The sequence below is a fragment of the Perca fluviatilis genome, chromosome 10, assembly GCF_010015445.1.
Source record: "Perca fluviatilis chromosome 10, GENO_Pfluv_1.0, whole genome shotgun sequence".
NCBI classification, from domain to species: Eukaryota; Metazoa; Chordata; class Actinopteri; order Perciformes; family Percidae; genus Perca; species Perca fluviatilis.
The window spans coordinates 30459293-30486509 of NC_053121.1; the positions used below are offsets into that span (position 1 = coordinate 30459293).

The 27217-nt window shown below is 38.1% G+C and overlaps 1 protein-coding gene across 2 annotated transcripts in view; it reads left to right on the forward strand.

The window, feature by feature from the left end:
- rxfp1 (relaxin family peptide receptor 1) overlaps positions 1-27217 on the forward strand; it is a 75717-nt gene that overhangs the window by 20345 nt on the left and 28155 nt on the right. For both annotated transcript variants that reach the window (XM_039813629.1, XM_039813630.1), the window contains 2 exons: positions 18150-18233; positions 24973-25078. In XM_039813629.1, coding sequence (XP_039669563.1) covers positions 18150-18233; positions 24973-25078 — 190 coding nt within the window. The remainder of the gene's footprint in view (positions 1-18149; positions 18234-24972; positions 25079-27217) is intronic.

Sequence of the window (27217 nt, forward strand, 5' to 3'; positions counted from 1 at the left end):
ATGTTGTATGAAACTGCACTAAAGGAATAAGTATCTTGAGCATACGCTTTATCTGGTGTGGTTACGCAGTCAAAACTTTATTAATAACAAGTCTAAGACATATTATTAATAAACCATGTTATCAGAAATACAGAAGAGGTACAGGTTGTGAATCCTGCAGTTTCATCAGCTCTCGAAAATATATTTTGGTATCTACCTTTGTCGAAGTACCTTGCCATACGCCCACAAGTAAGGCAATTTCTGTATTTGATTCCACTCTCCTGCACAAAAAAGCTAGAGTAGAACGCCACTCTTCAAGCGCCGCAAACTTTTTTTTAAGAAATTCTGGTGTTGCACTGAAAACACTGCAGTTGTTCTTTCCCTTTATTGTGGCCTTCAGATGTTGTGAAAACTATAGATTTATTAAGGGCAGCACGTGTTTTGTGCTGTGCTTTTCTTCCACCACTGCTGTACTTTCGTTACTGCTTTAACAACTCTATTCTACTACATCTTTTAAGTATAAACCTGCTTACTGGCCTTGTTAGGTCAATTACTGTACAGTATATTACTACCCAAATTTTGATTAATGCGTTTTATTACCACAGACCTTTGTTTGTTGCTTTCACTGGTGCCTTTAAAAAATATATATATTATTCTGATTAATGTTCGCTGGGAGTTTGTGTGGTTAATAATGAGATCTGTTTCTGCAAAAAATATTGCACAAGCCCCCAAACCATAGTAATGAAAACATAGTAAATAACCATGTAGCCCCCAAACAAATCGCTTTTGAAAAAGTTAGTAAAGAATGTGGATAAATCATACAAGCACTAACTGAATGACAGCAACATGTATAGGGCAGCAATGTACAGCCCTGTGGGTTTACGTGACATTTAGATTTAAAGTCTGCTCGCATGTGCTCAGAATTTTTTAGTGCATTTTCACATGGCTCTGTAAATACGCTTTGTCATTGTTACTGCCAATATTCAAAACTTAGGATAAATATTTGGCCATGGCTGGAAACATATATACTTTCAATTTCCATTATGGCTCAGGCATCATCATCACTCAGGCAACATTGGCTGTTTATCAGAGTTTGCAAGGACATCAAAGCCAAAACATTCAGACATCTGAAAGTTGAAAAAAATTTTCCCCTGGGAATTACTGAGCAAAGAGCACTTCATATAGTTTCAAAGCGATTAGGATAAAACAAGTGTGTTGTTGTCTTATGCGTCACAGAGAGGGAAGCATTGTTAATGATAATTTGGTATGCTGAATGCATCTCCATCATTAAACTTAAGTCCATCATTGTTTTCACCTATGTCTACTATCTTCCCTGACGAATTGCTGGATGTCTTGGCGCATTATCATCACCTATGTATCAGTGGCATAGTGGAATTTGTATTGCGTCATCCATACATGCATGCGCATTTATGCACAAGATGGAGACCCACAAAAAATCCCCATTCACAAACTAATTTCTTGAACAAATAAATCCTGTGCAGAATGAATTTGCCACTCTGCCATTTTGTGGCATATAAACTCCAGTGTAAACATGGACATCGAAAATGTTTCTGAATTAAGCTTAATGTGTGAAAAGGGCTTAAGTGCAAAACCTGATCTCTTGAAGTCAATCTTTGCAAACACCCGCTGTTTATTTGTTCCAAAATGAATTCCTCTTTTGTGCTAAACCTTAATGCCTGTGGATCAGTTTGCAGGTGTGACACTGGTCTTTACAGGTTAATCCTCCTAGAGAACCTCAGGTTCAGTGAAGAATAAGGAAAGCCATACAGTCATCCTTTCCAGGTCCTATGGTTAAACAGTTGCCTCATTTCAATCCCATTGTGCCATGGTGATCATTTTTAAGTAGGCCTAAACATCAAAGGACTTAAAGTGGACGACATGTTTGCTGGGAATTGATTTATCCAACAGCTTTGGGCTACTTTGTTCCAGTGTTAACAAATGCTTTCTCCTGCAGAAATAAGAATTTGCATGTAATAGAATAGAGCATGGAAAAGAAAAGGCACTTCCTATAGGTTAGAAATGTGCTCTCACTCGCTCCTGGCTGAAAATGAATCAATTTCCCAGTATAGAATACTCTATGTGCCCACATACTGCCCAATTCATCTTCAGATGTTTCTCTTTCAAGCAGCATGTATCATGTTTGCACTTGAGAAAACCCGACTTTTCTCTGGATCCTAGAAATGTTAAAACCGTGCAATTGTGATAAGACATGGTTACACACATCCCCTGTATTACCAGTCCTAGCCCCTGCTGCTGTCCTGTCCTACCAGCAAACTAATAACATTTGCTTGGTGTCCCAGGTAGTGCTTGATGAGATTTCTTGAATGAAAATAAGCAGGGGCCTGTTTAGAATGTTCGTAGGAACAATGTAGGTCAGACCTATTGCTTGAGATCATAGTTCTGTATTCTTTTGATAGATCTGAAGTGTGTTCATTTTAACACATTAACGTGTGCCAGCACTCAGAGGAGCGTGAAGCCTAATTTTACCTTGTTTAAGTCACTGACATATGGTTGAATTGAAATGAAATTATTATTTCTCCAAGTCCTGTCTGTCTGCAGGCATGTCTTGTGGATCTCTTTAAATTTGACTTCAAATAGGTACACCACACCATTTGAATGCTACATCACAGTGTTCCCACTGACTGTTCCTCCCTACTCCCCCTTTTGTATCAGTGTGGCTGTTGATCTCTGAACCGCAATGGCAGCATCAGTTTTTCAATCAGTGTTTTTTTTTTTTTTTGCGCATAAGTCTGTTTGTGCTATTTAACTTATGTGTATCATCACAATAATATGAGTCTCCAATTAATCTGCCTTTGAAGCCAAAGTTCAAAGTGACAGAGTGAAATTCTGATAATTTCACTTCCATGGTATATTAAACCGTGGAATCACATCTATGGTTTTCTTCCCCTCTAAGTACACTGTTGACTGAAAAATAATATAAACTAAATATAATATTGCAATTCATTGGGGGTTGGTGACTAATTGTAAAAAGCTATATTTTCTCTGTGTGGGGTCTTAACTGGGCATGGGTTTCATAAATGTAGATTACTTCCACCCTACAACTTTGAAGATTCACAAATGAATAAAGAAGCAAACCCAAAAAAGGAAAAACTTTCTTTGTATTTTCTCTTTTACTTTCTATGATGCCATTGACCATTAGCTAAATCCCTCCCCCAAACAGATTGTCCAATCGCAGCAACCGTAACTTGGCACAGCATGTCTTTCAAACTTTTTCCTCATGGTGAAGCAGGTGTATATTTTCAGCCTTTCCGAAACCAAAACCAAATTAGTAAAAGTAACGAATCCACAGTATGTTCATCTGCTCTAACTTAAGCTGCAATCATTAGCATGTTGGGCTAACTAGCATACTACCTGTAGTAACCAAGTGCTATTTCCAAGGCCAAGAGATCATTCACTAACTTCTTTATTTTGTGGGGTTACAGGTTAAGTTTAAAAAGGGCTCCATCCAATGTGTAGTATTTCCCCACTGTGGGAAGGCTAGGCTAGCGTTAGCAGTTTGGTAATAAAAAAAAAAAGCAACACGTTGTTAGGAATATGATGTATGTTTTTTCAGCCATTCTACAGTACAGTATGTGCTATGTTCTTGCAATGCCATTGATCTTAAGAAGCATCGACACAAGACGTAAGCCAGCTCGGGTCAGAGCCATGCAGTCTCATGGCATTAGAGTCTGGGTCTATTTTTAGGGGGTTGTGTATGGTCTTGAAGGTGGATTTCTGTGAGTTTCTGCCTTAGTGGATTGCTGGGTTTCTAGAACACTGCTCTTCCATTATTTCTCAGCTGTATCTTTTACCCAATTTGAGCTGCTGTGAGTTTTTAGACGTATGTTTCTCTATGTCTTTTGCCTCAGTGTATGTTGGCACAATCTTGGCCTGATAATGAAGGGGTCCAGTAACCCTGAGCTTGTTTTCCATTGATTGGGGTAAATATGGGCTGGGTATTGTTAAAAAAAATGTTGATACCGGTACCAATACCAATACCGTGGCTTTGATTACAGTTGCTAAACGGTACTTTATTCGATACCAATTTTATAAAACAAAAAGAAATTACAAAATTACAGCACAAATCTTTTTATTTATTTTTCAGCTCCTACTACGTGATCCCCATCTCTGTGCTTAACATAGAGTTTTTCCTGCCTGCCTCTATGACGTGTAACGTTAGACAGCCAATCACAAACGTTATTAGATCTTGGTAGAAGCATGCTGCATGCTTATAGGTTCACTGACGCTGAAGCGATTTACTCCTTAGGTATTGAATGAAAAGGCATTTTTCGATGTTCGATACTTTAGAGCCAATTCAGTTGGTGCCTAAAAAGTATTGAATCCGGTACCCAGCCCTAGGTGTGATTTACATTCCTGTAAACTTCAATAACCAGGTTAACATTCCTTTAGGTGTGCACAAAAAAACATGTGTCTTCTTGTGTAAACCTGATGTTTGTATTCACTGAGTTGACATGCATGCACTTCTGGGTGCAATTAGGTGTGATTGTGACTGAGGTGTCATTCACATCTTTGCCAATGGTTGACTAAAAAAGAATAACCTAGATACATCACTAATGGACAACTACAGGCCTATATCAAACCTCCCATTTTTAAGTAAAATTATTGAAAAAGCGTTTTTTCAACAAATAAACCTTTTATTGTCCCAAAAGAATATTTTGGATCCCTTACAGTCGGGTTTTCAGCCACATCATAGCACTGAGACAGCTCTTCTGATAAATTTTAATGATATCCACTTAAGCACAGATAGTGGCAGAACTACAGTCTTAGTTTTACTAGATCTCAGCGCTGCATTTGACACCGTTGACCACGACATATTATTAAACAGACTGGAAAACTGGGTAGGCCTTTCTGGATCAGTACTAAAGTGGTTTGAATCCTATTTAAAGAATAGAAATTACTATGTGTCAATAGGTAACTATGCATCTGAGCGTACAAGTTTGACATGTGAAGTTCCCCAAGGCTCCATCCTGGGGCCTCTACTGTTTAATATATACATGCTGCCCCTAGCTAAAATCATGGAAAACAACAACATAAACTATCACAGCTATGCGGACGACACATAGATTTATATAACCTTGTCACCCGGAGACTACAGTCCAATACAACACCTGGCCAGGTGCATCGAACAAATCAACGAATGGATGTGCCAGAATTGCCTAAAATTAAATGAAGATAAAACGGAGGTGATCATTTTTGGACCAAAAAAAGAACGATTGAAAGTCAATGCTCATCTTCAATCAACAATGTTAAAAACAACAGACAAAACAAGAAATCTTGGCATAATTATGGGCTCTGACCTGAATTTTAACAGCCACATTAGGTCAGTAACAAAATCTGCCTATTATCATCTTAAAAATATAGCAAGGGTAAAAGGACTTATGTGCCAACAGGATTTGGAAAAACTTATCCATGCTTTTATTTTCAGTAGACTTGACTACTGCAACGGTGTCTTTACAGGTATTCATAAAAAGTCTATTAAACAGCTGCAGCTGATTCAGAACGCTGCTGCACGAGTCCTTACCAACACCAAAAAAAATACATCACATGACTCCAGTTCTGAAGTCCTTACACTGGCTTCCTGTGCATCAAAGAATAGATTTCAAAATACTCATGTTAGTTTATAAGTCACTAAACGGTTTAGGACTAATTTACCTTTCGAATCTGCTACTACGCTATGAGCTGTTGAGATCCTTGAGATCATCAGGGACGGGTCTGCTTGCCATACCCAGAGTCGGAACAAAAAAGGGGGAAGCTGCATTCAGCTTCTATGGTCCCTACATCTGGAACAAACTACCGCTAAACTGTAGGTCGGCACCTAATCTCAGCTCTTTTAAATCAAGGCTGAAGACCTTTCTTTTTAACACTGCCTTTTCTTAATTCATTTTTGTATTTAAATTTTAAATTTTATTCTTTATTCATTCATTTTTTATAACTGTTTCTTCATCTGTTCCCAATTTGTATGATATTTTTAACTGTCTATATGTCTTGTGTAAAGCACTTTGAATCGCATTGCTGCTGAATTGTGCTATACAAATAAAATTGCCTTGCCTTGCCTTGCCTAAAATAATCCAAAAAGGAAAAGCATGCCTGTTGTATCAAATCAAAATGTCTTTCTCTCAATAACGGAAGTTTGAACATTGGTTTGGCACCTAAGATTGATCCATCACTGTCCTGTTTCAACAGGAAATACTTGACGTTAAGGTAAGTAGTAATACAATCTAATGGGAGCTTTAATGGCACAATTAGTCTTACGTGACATCAAGGTGTAAACCACTAAGGATTAAATCAAACCCCTATGGCAATCTCTTCTTGTCTGATGTACTTGTAAACATGACCAAGAATCCTCATAGACACTGAATCCTAATGAACTATTTAGGTGACCAGGATAACAGAGACAAAACATAAGAGGATGACTGATGTAATTTGAGTTGTAAGAAACCCTTAAGGGACAACAATGGGAAATAGGGGCTTGTTAGTGCAACAACTGACAAATATCTTATAAAAATATAAACAAAAACATCACTCTAAATCTGAGGTGAGTTGCATAATAAACCAGTTGTGAACACGCCTTTGACATTTGAGTTAATATGGTGACTTGTTATCAAACAGTTGCTTATTTACACATCCAAAAGTTACTGCCCACAGACTGATCTCATGAATTGGCGTGTCATACCAATTTGTATTCCGTTTTTGCGTGTTATGAAGACGCATAATCGCATTTTTGCGTGTATATCAACGCAAATCGCAAATCAAATTGCGAGTCCATTTCCGCCGTAGCGAGTGGTATAAAGTAACGAGGGATTGGGTAAGGAGGTAGGCTGGGGTAGCAGATGGTTAAAACACAGGACTTTCACCTGGGAGAGCTGGGTTCGTGCCTTGCGTGTGGTGATTTTTCGGCCATTTTTTGTTTTTAATTTTTTGTTTTTAATAAGCCTTACCCAATGTTTCTTTCCTAAACCCAACCATTTGTTGTTGTCGTAAGCGTGTTTTAGTCGTTATTTTCCGTGTTTTTGTCACTGTTTTGTTACTAAAGCCTTTCCCTGTGTTCTTTTCCTAAACTCAACCATTTTTTTTTTTCTTGCCAGGCGTGTGACGTTGTTCTCGCGATAGTACGTCGCGTTCTCGCGATAGTACGTCGCGTTCTCGCGATAACGCACAACGTGGCGAGGCCACGTGGTGGGACTGTTTACATCAGCTGTTTCCAGCGTGTATCATACACGTGGATAGCTGAAAATGGCGTAAAATAACACGCCATTTGGCTTTATGAAAGTGGCGTATATATTTACGCAAAGTCATGATGCCATGTTGCTGCCCAACATTATCATTCATTTTGAGTCATGTTTCTCTATTACATTCTGAATATAAGTCCATTAATCACTTTCCCTTAGCTCTGTTTTGGTCTCCACCAACATCTGAGGGAAATATCTGGCTCCGTAATGCTCCACTGTTTACCAGCTAGACTCTTATTGTGTCTGCGTTTTGGTGCTAATCAGGTGGTGAGTTTTTAGAGCTTTTTCAGTAAAAACAGCTGCCTGTTATGGCTGAAAATTACGATATGAGAGCAGTGAGAGTAAAAGACAAAACATCGTCATTTGAATATTATAAAAAATATTGATTATAGCCACTATAAACACACAATACTTTACAGTATTATAATGTGTGTCTGTATGCACTTAAAGCGAACAGAATTGCTGCCATTGTTTAATTTTGCTTTGGCATTTATGACATTAACACACAATAGCTGTGCCTATGAACCAATATGCTGCATGAATATTTAAAACAAAATTATGCATGTGATAAAATTATGGTGCTGTCTGAAAATATCTCTGTGTACTTTGATATTTCTTTGTGTATCTTGTGATACTGTTTGATCTCTATACACTACATACAACAGTCTCTGTACTTTGTTGTGGTGCTGCCTTAGATTGCATCACATAGTAAGGTGTTTTTTGGACCAAATAAAATGCATCATTGTTGCTTCAGTCAGAACTACACTGATAGAATCTGTAAAGGAAAGAACGTTTTCATGCAGCATGAGGATCCATTAATCATAGCAGTTTCCATCATATCTTTCATTATAATCAGGATGCAGAGATAAATGAAGAATCGTTGATTACACCAGTCAATATGAAAATCAATATAAAGTCCAGGGAGCTATCATTATCATGATCAAACAAGAACTAATCTTAAAAGGAAGATGTGCTTCAAAAGACACCATCAATCATCAGGAAATAGCTGAATCCCATTAGCCATGACTACATTATAAAATCTGACATGATCATAAACCTGGCGGGAGGGGGGGGACCATTGGGGGACAGAAATGGAAGGGCAGGTTAAAATGTCATCACCATTCAAGAGCAAACTCACTCATCCAGTTCAGGCTTGTGGTTTCATGGATGCAAATATTCTGGAGAGCATTATCAGATATGGAATCACAGCATGGTTTGGCAACTTAACACTGCAGCTAAAAAGCAGGTTGGTCAGCACACACAAGACAGCTATGAGGACAATAGGGAGGAAAGAGTTCAAGCCCATACAGAGCCTGTACGAGCAAACTGTTAGAAAACAAGCCGTAAGAATCACTGCAGATTCTCTACACCCTCTCTTTCCTGAATATAAACTTCTGCCATAAAGAAAAAGAGTCCGTGTACCGAGATGTAAAACAGACTAAAGTTATCATTTATCCCAACGTCCATCAAGCTGCTGAACACCAATAGTAAATCTTAGCACAACAGAGCAGGGGTGCAATAAATACACCAGCATTTTTGGACTTTGCACTTTAATTATTACAGTTAATTCTTAGGACACTATGTTGATCTTATGTTTATGTTGATTTTAGAATATTTTTTTCTGTTACATGTTTATGTTGTGAAGCAACAGTTTGTAGCACTATGTCCGAGACAAATTTCCCCTCGGGGACAATAGTGTATTCTATTCTATACGTGCACAAGCTGAAGAAGGGCGCTGCCCAAAATGTCTGTTGTGTGGCAATAAGCTATCAAATTGGAGTGCTGTCCTAGTAGCTTTATTTATAGAGACAAACAACCATTCACACTTGTATGCAAACTCCATTATTTATCTTATTATTTTCATAGCCTATGTTTCAAACTCAGCATTATGCTGTTGGACGTATGATATTAGATAATGTATTGGCCTAGACCTGTATCTGCAAATGGGATTTCTGCATTTTTTACTCTCATTGTTATTAACTAGAAAGAGTTCCTCAGTATCACTCATTTTTCTCACTGTTTGAAATGTGTGTCCTATATCCAAACACATAAGGAAGCTTATCAGTTGGTGCCAGGAGTGCCGTCTTATTATAATAGGTGCTTTTTTGTTTTTTTTAAAGCTGATGGAATACAGTATGCTCAGCAACTGCCCTTTGTGAGTTTTGCATTTACACCCACACTGCGATAAATCACAGTCATACTGTAGGGGACCTCCTGCTGCCTTTTGAACTTACTGTAAAACAATAAAAATAAATGCACAGTGAATGACAGAGGGAGGACAGGGTTTCACCGCCCTAGCACCCTTAGTTACCGCTGGCACTGTGTGACAAACCTCAGGAGAAAGTGTGTGTGTCTCCAATTATGTATTCCTATACATTATTTTTTTATCAATAATAATAGAATAAAGGTCAGCAATGCTAGCAGCTCTGTGAAGCTGTACTTATGCTCATCATCATGCTAACATTTTCTCAATGACCACGCTAACATGCTGATGTTTAAAAGATGTTTACCATGTTCGCCATCTTAGTTTTGAGGGTTAGCATGCTAGCATTTGCTACATACCATAGACAGTTAAAGAAATTGACAAAGCAGACTTGCAACGGAGAGCAGTGAAGTCTATTAGAAGCACTTTTCCGGTGATGGCGGAGCGTTACTGCGCAGACTCCAACAGAGCTTGACGACGTAGAGGTGACGTGAGCAATCTGTCTGAAAGTTGTAAGTCTTCTGGTAGCTGTGCCAAGAGAAATCTCAATATATCCCAATCTTGCAAAGACGGAGAGTGTAGGTATATGTTAGGAAATTACATAGGCACAGGCAAATTATTGCTAACTAAAATTCTTGTTAACATTAGTAATTAAACTATAACAGCTAATGTAAGTCGAAACCTCCTGCGAGCTTCTCCTGTACTGTACAGTAATTTGTATATTAGGCAACAGAAAGTCACATGGTTATGACACAATTGCCTATTTTTACAAAAACGCCTGCTACGGAGCCATAACGTGAGATACAAGGTAATGGAGCCTTTTATACATTGTCATGTTTCTTTAGAAATAAACGATGGACAAATGGAGTCTTTAAACACTTCAGATGTAAAGTTATTTGCTGTCAAAGTGACGTCAAAATGAATGGCAGTCAATGGAATGCTAACAGCGGGTGATGGCTTATTAGCATCAAAATGGCTCCATAGTCGGTACGCTTTGCGGAGGCTGGCTTACCCCTTTGCATAAAGCAAAGCTGAGGCTGATCAAAGTATAATTAGTTGGACAAACTAAAAACTAGGACCTGATGATGGTGTTAGATGAAAGGTCAGTGGTATTAAGTTTATCCAAATTATCCTCTGGACTATGAGTGTTTGTACCAGGTTTCATGGCAATCCATCCGATAAAGGAAAAGTCAGGGAATCACCTAAGTCATTAGTTTATCTTCAAGCAGGCTTGAATATTCAATATTTTCAATATATGTAACAGTTGTTGAGATATTTCAGTCTGAAGTGGTGGGCCGTCAGGGACAGGCCGCTTGCATGGCTAAATGATACAATAAATAAGGATGCATGTTATGCTGCTAAATATTGTTGATTTTCTACTGAGATCCAAATTCCACATGCTTTAACCATACCCTGTTCTTATTAGAAACTGTTTTATTTCAACCTGTACCACCAAATCTCATTGTATCCTGAGGACCAAACAGTTTTGTACCCCACTAAACATTTGAAATTTCTTGTTGTTTGTATGTATTGAAACCTGCTTTCTTTACAACAATGGCGTTCTTCTGATTCTTCTCTTTTATTGGCTAATTGTTACCTTTTACTGCCATCATTTTTGACTCAAGCTTGTGACATATGTGTGCACCCTTGTGTGTTTATAAAAGACCTGATACAAACAATACATGCACCCACACATCGAAACATTGCTCCAACTGTAATTCAGCCTACTTTTAACCCAATCACTAGACTAGTATTACTACTATAACTTTGGTTCCTCCTGTGATTTGTAATAATGGCAGAAGTCATCTGTGCTGTTAATCCTGTGCAAAGTTGCCTCTCTCTGTTAAATAGACATTCCACTGAAAATAACCCAAAGTAACACAAAGAGGGCATCTGGTTAGTTATGCCAGTGTGAATCGGCATCTTACTAATTTGGGGTCTGTGTTGTATTTTTTATGTGGCCACAGTGCAAATGATTAAAAACTTCAGTAGCATTTTGGCTGCAAATCCAAGAGGCTCCTCCAGCTACTCAGCATGGACACCCATTTGGACAATGTCCAAGTTCTAATTAGTACAACAGAAGATTTTCATTGAAATAGACTTTGTTTGTTTCTTATGCAGTGCAGGTTTCTTAGACGATGGCGGCTAATGACTTTTGAGATCCCCTCATTTTTCCTCTAGTGCCAGCATGAGGTTGGCAGTTATGATTTTGAGTGGAATAGCTCAACAAGTATTCTTATAAATTATTTATAATTTTGGTTCTGATATCTACAGTATGCCCCCCTTAGGGTGAATTGTAATAAAGTCTGGGATCCTTTAATGTTTAGTCTCGGGTAAGTTCAAAATTGTGACCAAAGACTGGAAACATTAATGGCATTCCCATCCGCCTTAGCTGATAGCATCATACCTGCTACTCATTAGCATGTTAACATTGTCATTGTCATTGTGAGCATGTTAGCATGCTAATGTTAGCAGTTAGCTCAGTACAAGGACAGTACAGCCTCCCAGATCTGCTAACGTGGCTGTAGACTTTTAGTTTGTATATTCAAGAGATATTACACTAATGCTGAAATAAAACCAAAGTCCTCCTCAGAAAAGTGAAAAATAACAATTAACCTGGTTTCCAAACTGAAACCTCAAAGATAAGGAAAGCTCCATCCCTTATAGATACTTCAGGATTTAATTGTAATGCAGCTGTAAGCTACATTATACACATTTCAAAAGACATTGTCAGTCAGACAATAATAATTTTCAAAGTTCCAGTCCTTAACTGGTGTCGAGAACACTCTTCACACCATGTGGTCCATTGTAAGCACCATGTGAACAATTGGAATGCGGATCATGTGGACACTCAATCACCTATTGAGCATTGTTCAAGGTCTTTGCCTTTTAAATCGATACACAATCATTGTGCTTTATTTCAAGTGATTGTTGGGGCGAATCTTTGTATTTCACCATGAGCCCTGAATCTGAAGGATTCATATATCTTACAAATGTTAAGACTGTAGGACATTCAAATTGTAATGATAAAATAATTAGGCTATTATACATATCTCCAATACAGAATTATTCATTCAGTGAGTTAATTTTCCAAGAGCCTTGTTTATGAAAAAGAAGAAGCCCTTCCTGCAGACCACACGAGAGTCTGATTAGTGATGGGATGGTGTGATTATTCTCATTATCACTATGGTTTTTATTAGTATTATTTTATATATCATCAGCAAGGGCATATTTCCAGGTTTCATGATTGATTTCTAACCACACATTAATTTCCACCATTATGGTAATACATAGTCTACATATACTGTACATACAGTACATGTAGCAGAGGCTTTATGTATCCATGAAATGGCTGGCTCATACAAATGAAGTGACAGTTACCTGAGACACACTAGCAGTATATGTGTTTTAAGGATTCATTTCTGGCTCAAGTTGCAAGTTACTGTAAAGCACTAGGGTTTTAGGAAAGTTGATGGACAGTTGGAAAATCACTTTAGCGGAGTCTTCTTTGGAATCTGGACTTGGATGTGTGTCAAGTCTGCCAGGGAAGGATAAAGGGCTTTTACAGCAGTTGGTTTGACCACCTCAAACACTGCATCAAAGTCTCAAAAGGATTGAAGTAGAAGCTGAGTTATTTCTGTGCTGTCCTGGGGGTAGCACACCTCAAGTTTGACATGTTCTTGTATGGTTCAGATCAAGAATCTGACATGTTTTGTTTTTTTCTTGTAAATGGTCTGAAATGTTGAGGAAAGTAATCATGTATGTCAATTAATCAACATTTGATAAAAAAATGTAACATTACTTTTAAAAAAAAAAAAAAAAAAGGGGGGGGGAAAGGTTTTTTTTTTTTTTTTTTTTAAAAGAAAATATCTTTGTGATTTGAATTGTTGTCCGGACAAAGCAAGACATTTAAAGTACAGTGTGAAAATGTCTACTTACGAGCTTTCAACTACATACTCACAGTCTTCCTCAGTGGATGGAGTTTCAGGAAATTGAAAAAGTAGTAGTTCCGCACATCTACACTTGGAGGTGGTTATTCAATTCAATTCAATTCAATTCAATTTTATTTATAGTATCAAATCATAACAAAAGTTATCTCGAGACACTTTACAGATAGAGTAGGTCTAGACCACACTCTGTAATTTCCAAAACCCCAACAATTACAGTAATTCCATCAAGAGCAAGCATTAGCAGTGGCTATCGCGACAGTGGCAAGGAAAAACTCCCTTTTAGGAAGAAACCTCGGCAGACCCAGACTCTTGGTAGGCGGTGTCTGACGGGCCGGTTGGGGGTGTGATGAACAGTGGCGTAATAGTCATATTAAAAGGTCACAGTGACGTCAAAGGTTATCGTGGAAGTTCATGTCATAGCAGGGCACATTGTGTCATACTGAGTAGTGCTGTCCCCTATACCGGATCTAGACTACTCTGTGCATAGGAACATCACAGCAGGGCGTTGCGGGATGTAGCGTGCCGCTGCAGAGCATGTGGGGTGATGCGCGGATGCAGCAGGATGCAGCAGGATGGCGGCCGGATTTGCAGAGAATCACAGAGCATAGCCCTGCGAAGAAGAAACATAAGGACTCCGGGGAGTAAACTCCCCAGAGCTAGATTAGTAACAAGCAATTCTGGGACAGGATGCATACAGAAGTAACAAGTAGAGAAGAGAGAGCAGCTCAGTGTGTCATAGGAAGGAAACAGCATCCCCTGCAGTCTAGAATTGTAATAGCATAACTAACTACGAGGAGAAGCAGGTGGGCCGGGTTAGGTGGACGCTGCAACTCCTCACTCCCTAACTATAAGCTTTGTCAAAGAGGAGGGTTTTCAGTTTACTCTTGAATGTGGCGACGGTGTCTGCCCCTCGAACCCAGACTGGAAGCTGGTTCCACAGAAGCAGAGCCTGATAGCTGAAGGCCCTGGCCCCCAGTCTACTTCCAAAGACTCTAGGAACCACGAGTAGCCCCGCATTCCGGGAGCGCATTTTAAATTCGATCCTAGATTTCACAAGAAGCCAATGCAGAGAAGCTAATATAGGAGAAATATGATCTCTTCTCTTAGTTCTCGTCAGAACACGTGCTGCAGCATTCTGGATCAGCTGGAGAGTCTTAAGGGACTTATTTGGGCAACCTGATAATAAGGAATTGCAGTAATCTAGTCTAGAAGTAACGAATGCATGGACTAGTTTTTCAGCATCATTCTGAGACAGGATATTCCTAATTTTGGCAATGTTACGAAGATGGAAAAAGGCTATTCTTGAGGTTTGTTTTAAATGGGCGTTGAAGGATATATCCTGATCAAAAATAACTCCCAAATTTCTGACAGCAGTGCTGGAGGCCAGGGCAATACCATCCAGAGTAGCTATATCTTTCGAAAACGAAGTTCGGCAGTGCGTTGGTCCTATCACAATAACTTCCGTTTTGTCTGAGTTTAACATCAGGAAGTTGTGGGTCATCCAGGATTTTATATCCTCAACACACGTTTGAAGTCTTGCTAACTGACCACTTTCATCTGGCTTAATTGACAGATATAATTGGGTATCGTCGTGAGCGCAGTGATAATTAATTGAGTGTTTCCTAATAATATGTCCTAGAGGAAGCATATATAAGGAAAATAGAATTGGTCCAAGCACTGAGCCTTGAGGAACGCCATGGCTAACTTTGGCGTGCTTGGAGGGTTTATCGTTAATGTTAACAAATTGGGATCGCTCAGAGAAATAAGACTTAAACCAGCTTAGTGCAGTTCCTTTAATTCCGACTAAGTGTTCTAATCTCTGTAACAGGATTGTATGATCAATAGTGTCAAATGCAGCACTAAGATCTAGTAAAACAAGAATGGAGACAAGTCCTTTGTCTGCAGCTGTTAGAAGGTCGTTAGTAATTTTCACCAGTGCCGTCTCTGTGCTATGATTCTTTCTAAATCCTGATTGAAAATCATCAAATAAACTGTTGCTATGTAGAAAATCACATAACTGATTAGCAACCACCTTCTCAAGGATCTTGGATAGAAAGGGAAGGTTAGATATAGGTCTATAGTTTGCTAAGACCTCAGGATCCAGGGTCGTTTTTTTCAGAAGAGGTTTAATCACAGCTATTTTAAATGACTGCGGTACATAACCTGTTAATAAGGACATATTGATCATATCTAGTAGTGAAGTGTTTACCACGGGTAACGCTTCTTTGAGTAGCCTCGTTGGGATGGGGTCCAAGAGACAGGTAGATGGCTTAGCTGAGGATATCTTTAACATTAATTGTTGAAGGTCTATAGGATAAAAGCAGTCTAAGTATATGTCCGGACTAGTCGTTCGTTCTAGCGGTCCTGTATTTAAAGATGAACTGTTAGAAGTTGAGGGCAAAAGGTGATTAATTTTATCTCTAATTGTTATAATTTTATCATTAAAGAAGCTCATGAAGTCATCACTACTCAGAGCTAGAGGAATAGATGGCTCAGTAGAGCTATGACTGTCTGTCAGCCTGGCTACAGAGCTGAAAAGAAACCTTGGGTTGTTCTTGTTTTCTTCTATTAGTGAAGAGTAATAGTCTGATCTGGCTTTTCTTAAGGCCTTCCTATAGGTTTTGAGACTTTCTTGCCAATCCAGACGGGATTCTTCCACTTTGGTGGAGCGCCACTTACCCTCGAGGTTTCGCGAGACTTGTTTCAATATGCGTGACAAGGCACAATATTGTTTAAATACTGGTATAATTATAGCTGCTCCGCAGCAATGGTCAGGGCCGAGCATTTTAAGCTTGCAGGGAAGTTGTCCAAAGCACAGTGGCTGAATTTGTATAATATGTGACATTGTGACCGTTGAGCTTTGAGCTCGCAATCTTCCGGTCCAATGGCAAACGTTGATCTCAGTGAGATAAAAAACGAAGGTAATAAATCCTCCAGCTATTTGGGCTAAATTGTATTGAGTCAGCCTGGGTTGGCTAAATAACATGACTTTCCTAAACAGGAACTGGACTGATTTTGAATCAGAATAAGGTGTGTTAATGCAGACACATAAAAAAAATGCAGGGCGGTAGGCCACAGCACAATGCCTGATTAGATATGTGTATGATCATCTTGCAATACCAGGTGCTCAAACTCGGAACCATTGAGGCCGTAGGTAGGTTCGGATCTCAGGGAGCTGTTATCTGGGTGATGTCACAAGGGGCATCGCAACACCTAGTAGATAAGGAGCAGGCTTGCGTGAAAATGCAGAATTTAAAGCTGCTGTAAAATTGTGTACTTGGTTAAGACAACATAGAGATGCCTGTAATTTATTTTCAAAAAGATCAATACATGCCAAACTGATGTTTAAAGCTCTATTTAGCATTGACTGCAATGCGATGGGGACACAATTCTGATATTTTGCACACCAAATCTACAATGATCTTCGAATGTTGTGAATTTTTTTCCATGAACATCAAAGATTTAGTTTGGAAGAAATTGCAGTATTTGTATACACTACTGTACACACTACTGTATACTGTAAACCATTGCACTGTGGGCTAAAATTTGAATGGTAAATTTGTGGAGGACAGTCTGAAGATGAAGTGTTTGTCCCACATGTTTGTCAATTGAAACAAACATGTGGGAGGAGGTTTTAGGAAGTTTAGCAGTTTTTTGCAAAAAGTAGAGTGATGGACTACAAAATTGCTAAAAGGTAACAGCAGGGCATAGTTTCTGCTCTATTGGAGCTACAGTATTGCATTAGTTGCGACGTTGTAGCATTTACGGCTGATGTGTTATGAATTTTTTTCATCTAAAAAATTTTAGATGGCTGCTGTAGCACCACCATCAGCACAATAAGCACACAAATCAGACTGATTAAGTTTAGAATAGGACAGGACTTAGGTGCACAATTTGGTGAGTTTTCGTGCATGGGAACATGGATTTCGTAGGAAGAAGAAGAAGAAGAAGAAGAAGAAGAAGAAGAAGAAGAAGAAGAAGAAGAAGAAGAAGAAGAAGAAGAAATAATACAGGCAAAAGAAAAAAGCTTCGCTGCTCGACTCTTAATGGCACATTCTCTCCTGGAAGGCATTCATAATGCTGCACACAGTTTTTCCCATGAAAAGTGACAGAAATAGTTGTGTCAAGAATAAAAACAGAGTGAGAGAGAGAAGTTCAAACTGACTCCTTTCTCACCTCCGCCCTGCTCGCAACTCCCCATGTAAAGAGGATATGAATGTTGGATTGTCAGTTACAAAAAGTAACCGTTATGGGGAGGGGGTGGGGGTCCAAAAATCAATGTTGTACATTTGGTTTTCTGGGACTCACCCACAAACTTAAAGTCCTTTCCTATATGTTGCCTTGATACATTTAACACATTTGAATGGACATTAAAATACAAGTTTAAATGCAACAAAAGCAGTCAGTATTACATTTAATTAATGGGTGATTCTAAGCACTAATCTTGTCTATAATTGCTTATATTATGTGCAAAGCCAATCACAAGATATTTGTTAATGTGTATATACCTACAGTATAGCCATCTTAAAGGAACAGAGTGGCCTTCATCTCGCATACAGCTACACATAGAAAAGATTTGTGTATCATAAAAGAGCATGGAGCGAGAGGAACAAACTGTACTGTCTGACAGAGTGGAACATTTCACCGGAACTACCTCAAATTATACTTAATAACAAATGTCTGGTTTTGAAAGATAATTTCTGGGTTGTAATCGCTGTGTTTGTCTGTCTTATTTTCTTTTCCCAGGGGATAATAACGGATGGCCCCATCTTTTCGACAAGTATTTTGGAATACCCAGCTATAACACTGGAACCAAGTCAAATGTATGCTGTAAGTACTGCTATTCTGTTTCTAAACTGCATATTTAAAAACACTCTATTACTGAGTTAATGTTACCAGGAGGTCATATAGTTGTGATGAATGTTTTGCTCAGACAGAAAATCATTCAGATGGATGGATAGATGGATGGTTGGATGGATGGATGGATGGTTGGATGGATGGATGGATGGATGGATGGATGGATAGATGGATGGACTTTATTAATCCCAAACTGGGAAATTACTGTATTACAGCAGCAGACACACAACATCCACACAGAATAACACAAAATAATAATAAATAAAATCAAAATACCAGAACACCTACGCAAACTTGAAAAACAATGTACAACATATATATACAAGTAGAGAATAAAAATGTTTAACCGGCATACATACATAGTATAAATGAAAAATATATAAACTATGTAGTCCAAGTAAACATATGAGTGTTGCAATTTGTGCTTCAATACAATTTTGTAATAAATGAGGTAATGACAGTGTTATCTCATACTCACCGGTGAAATGTTGAGTTTTATTTCTTGTGGTATGAATGATTGTGGTATGAATGATGAACCGATGCATTGTTGCATTTCTGCATTACTTTAGATGTATCATGAGCTAAACCGAGCTAAACTGGGTGTCACTGTCACCGTTTGACAAGCCAAAGCATTAGCAAGAGTTTGTTGTAGCAACCAACGTAATAATAATAATAACAAATAATAATAATAATAACTTAGATTGATATAGCTCCTTTCATGAAACCAAAGAATGCTTTACACCAGTACAGGGGGACAAAAATAAAATAGTAGGCCAACACAAGCACGGACTGAAAATAAATAAAAACTGGGCGCTAAATGGAAGGGGGACGTCATTTAATGTAGGCTACTAATGTACAACCACGTCTTGCATTGTGAAGTTATTTTATGAATAAGATAGACATATTACATACCTGTAGGAAGAGGGCCAATTCAGGGTTTTGAATTATTTACCGTACAATCCCTTAATTGTCTTCATCTGTCGAAAGCCCAGCCGACTTCTGTCACTACCTTTCAGCTTTTAGTTGTTCTTCGTTTTAATTTTTTTTTCTGGGACGACCCTGCCCCAGTATCAGCCATAACTACAACAGTCAACAGATGAAATAACTTATAAAATATATATATATATATATATATATATATATATATATATATATATATGCGACCTTTTACCACTGGATACTCAAACACAGGCTTTCCCAGTGTTACAACCAAATCTGTGACCCATCAGAATGTGTTACTATAGAGCCGGTCTGCCTGCCGTAAATCATTTTGTGACTTTGCGGGGAAAATCGGACCCGGGCAAAGGCATTAATAAACATAAAGTTCCTCATAGTTACTTTAACTAACCCCTTCAGGCTCATTCCCTCCTCATTCAATTGCAAACAGCTTTTACACTACAGTCTTGCAGCATTAAGGTAATCCATCACCATGAATGAGGAGTCAAAAAAGACATTTTCCGTCAAGGATACTTCACAATAAATTAGCTTTGAGCTTCAATTTTTTTATTCGTAAAGAAAGCAAAGCTAAAGCTAAAATTTGGCTTCCCTAAACTTGTCAGATTCATTGTATTCTTCTGAAGATTCAAACTTTTTAGTCATAGAAATTCCAACCTTTTGTCAATCACAGCCCAGTCAATCCAAACCATCAGACAGTAAGTGCTGGGTTATGCTAGAAAAGAATGAGTTTGTGCAACATGTTTTCTGACTGATATCATGTTCATAGTTGTTCCGAACTGCCACAGTTGAAGGCAGAGTGAAAAGCCGGCCATCATAGAGGGGGAGATACGCAATTACAGTCTCTCCTGAAAAACATTAATGGTGTTGTCCTGATTTGTACACACGGTTAGTTTCTCACTTTGGCACAGCTGGTCAATATCAATATCAGAAATTGTTGGACGCAGCTCCCCCACGCTCGGAAATGTGTGAGGTGAGGGTGTTTCCGAAGCTGTTTGACCATCCGATACACAGATCTGATGGAGCTCAATGGTATCTACTATGTTAACCAAGACAGAGGAGAAATAGAAAATGACTTATGAAATATCGACCGAGGTATTAAAATGAAATAGCAAAAGAAATGAGAAAATAAGCAAATCCTTCAATCATGCCCGCTGCTGACTTGTTGATGTTAGGCGGCTGTGTTGTGCTACAATAGTCCTTCACACAAAAGCGGCAATGAAGCTCTACTTATTTACTTATTTAACAGTGATAAAATACATTACATTTGTCAATAACAAGCCAAATGAGAAAAGATTAAGACAGAAGGTTCTCCATGGACTCTTATGGCCTCTGTATTAATTACATTTTATTACTCAACTTTTGCATGTTAACAAACCCATTTTATATACATTTTCCCATTAACACAATCAGTGGTGGAAGTACATTTACTCAAGTACTGTACTTAAGTACAAATTTGAGATACTTGTACTTTTCTTGAGTCTTTTCTTTTCATGTCACTTTCTACTTCTACTCCACTACATTTCAGAGAGAAATATAGTACTTTTTACTCCACTACACTCATCTGTCAGCTTAAGTTACTAGTTACTTTTCAAATTAAGATTTTTGCACACAAAACACATGTAGTTTATAAAATACAATGTTTTATTATAAATTAAACTACCCAACAATATAACAGCCTACAGGTCAAGCTGAAATGATTAGCCAATTAAACAAGTGACAGAACTTTTTTGATCAATTCCAGTTTTAAAGTACATACATTAAGTACTTTTACTTTTAATACTTAAAGTACATTTTCCTGAAGATACTCAGGGGCATTGGACTGGGGGGGGGAAAGGGGACTGATTACCCAGAGGAGGGCCCAAAAATATGCTAGAATGAATAGCTGTGGATGCGGAGAGGGGCCCATAGAAAATGCCTTTCTACAGGTCCCAGAATTTTTCCCATGTATTGTTTGAATGATATAGAAAATTAGTTCCATTTTGTTTTCTATTGTCCTTTATATTGTGAATAGCGTGATTTTTTGTTTCGTAGGATAAAAGCAGAGATTGACTTGGTAAATATGGATGATGCGCAAAGACTGAGATGGCTGTCCACATATGAAACCTATAAATTAGCCAATTATCTAGATAAAGCTTGGGAGAAGAGGAAAAAGGCTCTTTATCGAGATGAATTGTAGATGAGAATTTGTTGTTTGTGTGTGGTGTGTGTGTATGTGTATGTGTGTACGTGTACGTGTATATACATGTATGTATGTGTATTATATTTGTATTCATGTATTTCTCCGAATGATTTGTATATGCGACAGGAAGATGTTTGTTAAATAAGTGAATTTGTGGTGTCTTGTAATCCCATGTGGGATGGGCCAAAATGTTAACTAAGTACTTTTAATTAAGTAAAGGATCTGAATACTTCTTCCACCACTGAACACAATCAAGTCTTGTTTAGAAAGTTAAATGCAGTGAAGTAACAATCAATTTACTGTCTGTTAATGCTGCTTGTCAGGTACTTTCAATTAGATACATTTTATTTGACAGCTGTAAATTTAATTGGCCTTTGGTTTGTCAGAATTGATCTTTGTAAAGATGAATAATGTGTGCATGGCCTAATTGTTGACATAATTACATATTGCCATCTGGAAATTAAATAACAAATTCCCAAACATGGAAACTCAGACAAGTTAGAGGACATTAAATTGTCAAGTTTGTTTTTAGCCATGACCATGATTTAGCCATTTTATGAATTTTGTGCTCTCAGTTAAAAACATTCTTCTGAATTCAGCTCATGTTTCTGGACTCTCCCACTAATGTCACAGTAGTTAAGCCACGCTGCATTCACTGAGAATCCATTCCATCCTTTGAATGTGCACAATAAAAGAAGACCTTTGTCCCTCTATGTGCATTGTATATATTATATTATTGAGCTTACAGTATGTGAACCATGTTACGTTTTTTCTATCTCTTAACTTCTGGTTGCTCATTCTGACTACTATAAATACAGAAGGTGACCTTTGCTGTCGCTATAGCCAGTTTACAGAGCCACACATCAATTTGTCAAGGCATTCTCTTCCCCTGCAGATGCTGAGGCCACATGGCTGCAGCCACATGTTGTTCCTTTCTTCTTGCTGTTTCTTAAGTTATAGATGAAGGTGGTCTGTGTGAATGTGGAAGATTTTCAATCTCACAGCACCAGTCTGAAATTTGTTGTCAATCAGGCATTGGGGGGAAAAAATTACATCTGCCATAGTCTCAATGTGAAGGTGCTGTGATTTCTTGAATTATAATCAGAGGAAAGGCATCATTTAATACAAATCAGAAAAAACTCATACTGTAAAAGTGGAATGTAGTACCAATCTAGCAAGAGGTATGCGAATGGCGGTACACCATGGGCAGATCGCTCGGTCTGTAGCGGATCCTGGTCGTTCCGATGTCGGCCTCAAAACATGAGGATTCAGTGGAGATTTCTGAAAGAAAAATTGGTTTCATGCAGGAAAAGCTTGTGGCTTTCACTATGTTGTGAGTCTCCACTTCCAAAAGCCACAGAACAGAAGAGACATCTAGTCCTCTGTGAAAACTGGACGTTTTATAAATTTTGTAGATTATAACCTATATTTGAATGGCATTTATTGACTTTATTTTCAAAATATAAGCATTTTCGTGGACAGATTTATGGGCAAAAGGCCTTAAAAGGGGAAATCCTCTACAAACATTCCAATACATTGGTTAATAAGTAAGAGGCCACTGCCGTAATGGCAGTTTGTCTACACGAAAAACCTGGATTTATCTATATGTACAGGCCTAGTTTCAGGAGTAGGTCCAGGTTTTCCTTCTTCAGGGAAAACATCATCAAAGCTGATTTGGAGGGGTCTTTCAATTGCACTTAATCTGGCTCACTTGGACCAATTTGGGTGACCTGGCATAGAGCTTGTGCCCCTAACAACACAAACCTCCTCCACAACAAATATGTCGCTATTCATGGAGGGGATTTCTAAATGATGTATTCCTAAATTCCTTTTTTTCCTTACACTAAAAGACAGTAGTGTAAACTGCAGTTGTGGGCCTCAGCAGAGACCTCTACACTCACTTTTTATCTCTTATCTTCTTTTAATGTCGAACTCACATAACATATATTTTAAGCCTGAAAGAAATTTTTTTTTTTAAGTAAAAATGTTCTTGTCAGATACATACTGAAGAGATGTACTTTCATTGCAGTATGATTTGTAAGATCTGTACAAAAACGTTCCTATTTTCTAACCTTGATATGCTTTCCCTACCATTTTGTTATTTTATGCAAAGCTGAAGTAGATATGCAACAACATGGCAGCACAATGCGTGTCAACTACTGTTTTTGAAAGCCAAAAAAGAAATTAATTTGCAGAATTTCAAATGACTTTAAACTGGCACTGCAACATTGAATGCTGATGTTGTATTTGTACAAACGCATGTTGCTATTTTCCTTTTTGTTATTTTCTTTTCACATAGCTGCAGTAGATGTCCAACAACATGGCAGCACAATGCTTGTACAACTATGAAACCTAAAGAGCAAGATTATTTTGCGAATGAGTTCAAATTGACACAGCATCATTATGTAGTTACAAGGACTTCCACTTTTCTATTGTTATTTCCAGGAGCTTTCATAATATTGTATTGAGTGATGATTTTGGAGCTGATTTTGGTCCTGTATTACAATAAAAATGTTAGAGTTAAGCATTTATGTCCACTGTGGGTGCCCATAAAAGTAGTGCCTAAATGGCATACTTTATTTTCACACAATCATTCAGCTTAAGTGTAGCAAAGCAGTACTTGCATCAGCGGATACACAATGCAGAACTCAAGACACATACAGTAAATATAGTATCGTTTTTGTCTCATTCTTGATTACCTCTAACCGCCAAAAGTAAATGGCTGTTGTGTTCAAAGAATCCTGCCCTAAATCATAACTGCTGTTTTATGGGAAATGTCGTGTTGGTGAAATATATTAAGATGTTAAGGAAATAAGGCCTAATGAGCAACTCAAAAGAACATTATGGTACTTTAGAGCCCTTCCGAAGTGTGATGCCCCTGCTGCAGAGATTTAAAAACAGAAATGGCATCATGACTGCCTAAAACTGCTGGATTATTTACTTTGTGTTCTGTAGTTTCATTCATGAGAATGTGTTGGTATATCTCTAAGCGTTAGGAGACAGTGCAAATTGGATGTATTTAACTAGGCATACCTGGAGCACAACATTTGTAATGAGTCACTTTCAGAGTTACTAGACCTCGTTTTACCTGAAATAATTTGTCTTAAATGTGTAATAATCTCTGTATATTGAAACTAGGTTTGCATATCAAAGGGGAGTCTTTCATTACCTTCCACCTGTGACTAATTCTGATGTGTTCTCAAACACAATTTGCTTACATTGGAGCCAGAAAAGCTAAAGTTAAACAAGCTGCTCCATTTCTACTCATCTTGCGTATCCAAACTGGGATTTAATTAAATATAATTAAAGCTTGCTTAACCCAGGAATATTTAACAATCAATCTTGAGAAACCTAGTTATTTGATTAAGTATTGCCAACCTGTGATCATCCTCCAAGTCACTCTTAATCAATTGTGCTTTCCTTTTTTCTCTGCTGCTTTCAGCACAGGACTGACATTCTCTTCCAGCAGGACTGGGTTGCAATTCTTACAAACAGCTCAAGTGTTGACACTTTTGGCACAGTATGACCAGTTGATTGACATATGCTCCAATGTCCCTCTCCCCTCAATCTCTCCAGTGCTGGGTGCTATTCCTGAGCTCTGCCAATGCCGAGACCTGGAGCTGGACTGTGACAGCACACAGCTTCAAGACATCCCAGTGGTGGCGATAAATGTCACCATGATGTGAGTAGAAAATAACCTTTTATTTTTTCATTATTGTAAAGCTAAATCAATCCCCGGGAAGCCTCGATCGCTGGCTGTGACTGTCGCAGCAAGTGAGACTTACTTGTATGGAGGAAATATTTATTCATAATTCAAATTGAAAGTCCAAAGAGAAATTGAAAGTCCAAAGAGAAAACAAAGCGAGATGAAATTAAAAATATTATTATTTTTTTCATTTGGCTTTGGCTTTTGAATTTAATATTTGGCTTTTGAATTTCAATTTATCATTGGCTTTTAATTTTCATTTAATATTTGGCTTTTGAATTTCAATTTAACATTGGCTTTTAATTTTCATTTAATATTTGGCTTTTGAATTTCAATTTAACATTGGCTTTTAATTTTAATTTAATATTTGGCTTTTGAATTTCCATTTAACATTGCCTTTTCATTTGGACTTGACACATGTCAATGTAAATGAGGAGGCGTGGCCCAAAGGCTGGGGGGAGGGTCTGAAACGAAAGGGGTGCAGAGGCACCTTATGAACAGCAGGGGGAACTGACTGTTGGGGAGCATCTGTCTGCAGCTTCACCACTAGGCTGGCTTGGCCTATTATTTCACATGATAGAAAATGATGATGTAGGCTAAACACAAATGACATTTCATGCAACAACTGTGAAGTTTTCATAGTTACTATAATTGGGCCCGTGTTAGTGAGAACTACATTAGGACTGTATTTAAAGCTGATTCTGGTTCCCAACTTCACCCCAGGTGTGTCTGTTTAAAACACGACTCAGACAACTTCTCTCTTTTGATTTTTTATTTAATTAAGCAACAGTAGAAACATGGGTGTGGGTAGCTCTGCTACGTGTGTTCTGAAAAAGCAGATGGAAATTATAAAAAAAAAAAAAAAAAAAAAACGATTCTATAATCTAGATCGGGAGTTTGCCGTATTAGCAGCAGCAAACAACTGGAAACTTTTTACAATTTCCATCTGCTTTTTCACCACTAAATTCACTTCTGAGACTTTTTTATGCGATAAATTAACTGTGTAGAGTTTGAATATGGGCAGTTTTACAAACGTTGAAGGCCAACTGCACATTTTCTCCGATGTTGTCAGAAGCTTCAGTCTGACGGGACAGCCAGCTGGTGGCGGCCGGGATCGCCTCCCTGCTGGCCGGCCAGTGATGCTTACAGACACCGCTGTCAGCTGGAAGTCTGAAAAAGTACACGGGCTGTACAAAAGGCCGTCAATCAGGAGTGATTGTTGTGAGTACATGTTGGAGAATAGCTTGGACACGCACCTCACACTGCGCGCACCACCCGGAGGAAAAAGTGAGAGAAAGAGAAAGAAAAAGGAGAGGTCGCAGTTCGGACGATGACGATCCGGTTGAGATTGTGTGCGTCCTCGAGATCTGACGACACACAAACACACGTAGCAGAGCTACCCACACCCATGTTTCTACTGTTGCTTAATTAAATATAACATCAAAAGAAAGAAGTTGTCTGAGTCCGTGTTTTAAACAGACACACCTAGTGCGAAGTTGGAAACCAGAATCAGCTTTAAATACAGTCCTAATGTAGTCCTCACTAACACGGGCCCAATTATAGTAACTACATGAAAACTTCACGGTTGTTGCATGAAATGTTGTTTGTGTTTAGCCTACATCATCATTTTCTATCATGTGAAATAAGAGACCAAGCCTGGCTAAGGTGGTGAAGCTGCAGACAGACGCTCAACAGTGTGCTCCTCAGCAGTCAGCTCCCCCTGCTGTTCATAAGGTGCCTCTGCACCCCTTTCGTTTCAGACCCTCCCACCAGCCTTTGGGCCACGCCTCCTCATTTACATTGACATGTGTCAAGTCCAAATTAAAAGCCAATGTTAATTTGAAATTCAAAAGCCAAATATTAAATGAAAATGAAAAGCCAATGTTAAATTGAAATTCAAAAGCCAAATATTAAATGAAAATTAAAAGCCAATGTTAAATTGAAATTCAAAAGCCAAATATTAAATGAAAATTAAAAGCCAATGTTAAATTGAAATTCAAAAGCCAAATATTAAATGAAAATTAAAAGCCAATGATAAATTGAAATTCAAAAGCCAAATATTAAATTCAAAAGCCAAAGCCAAATGAAAAAAATAATATTTTTAATTTCATCTCG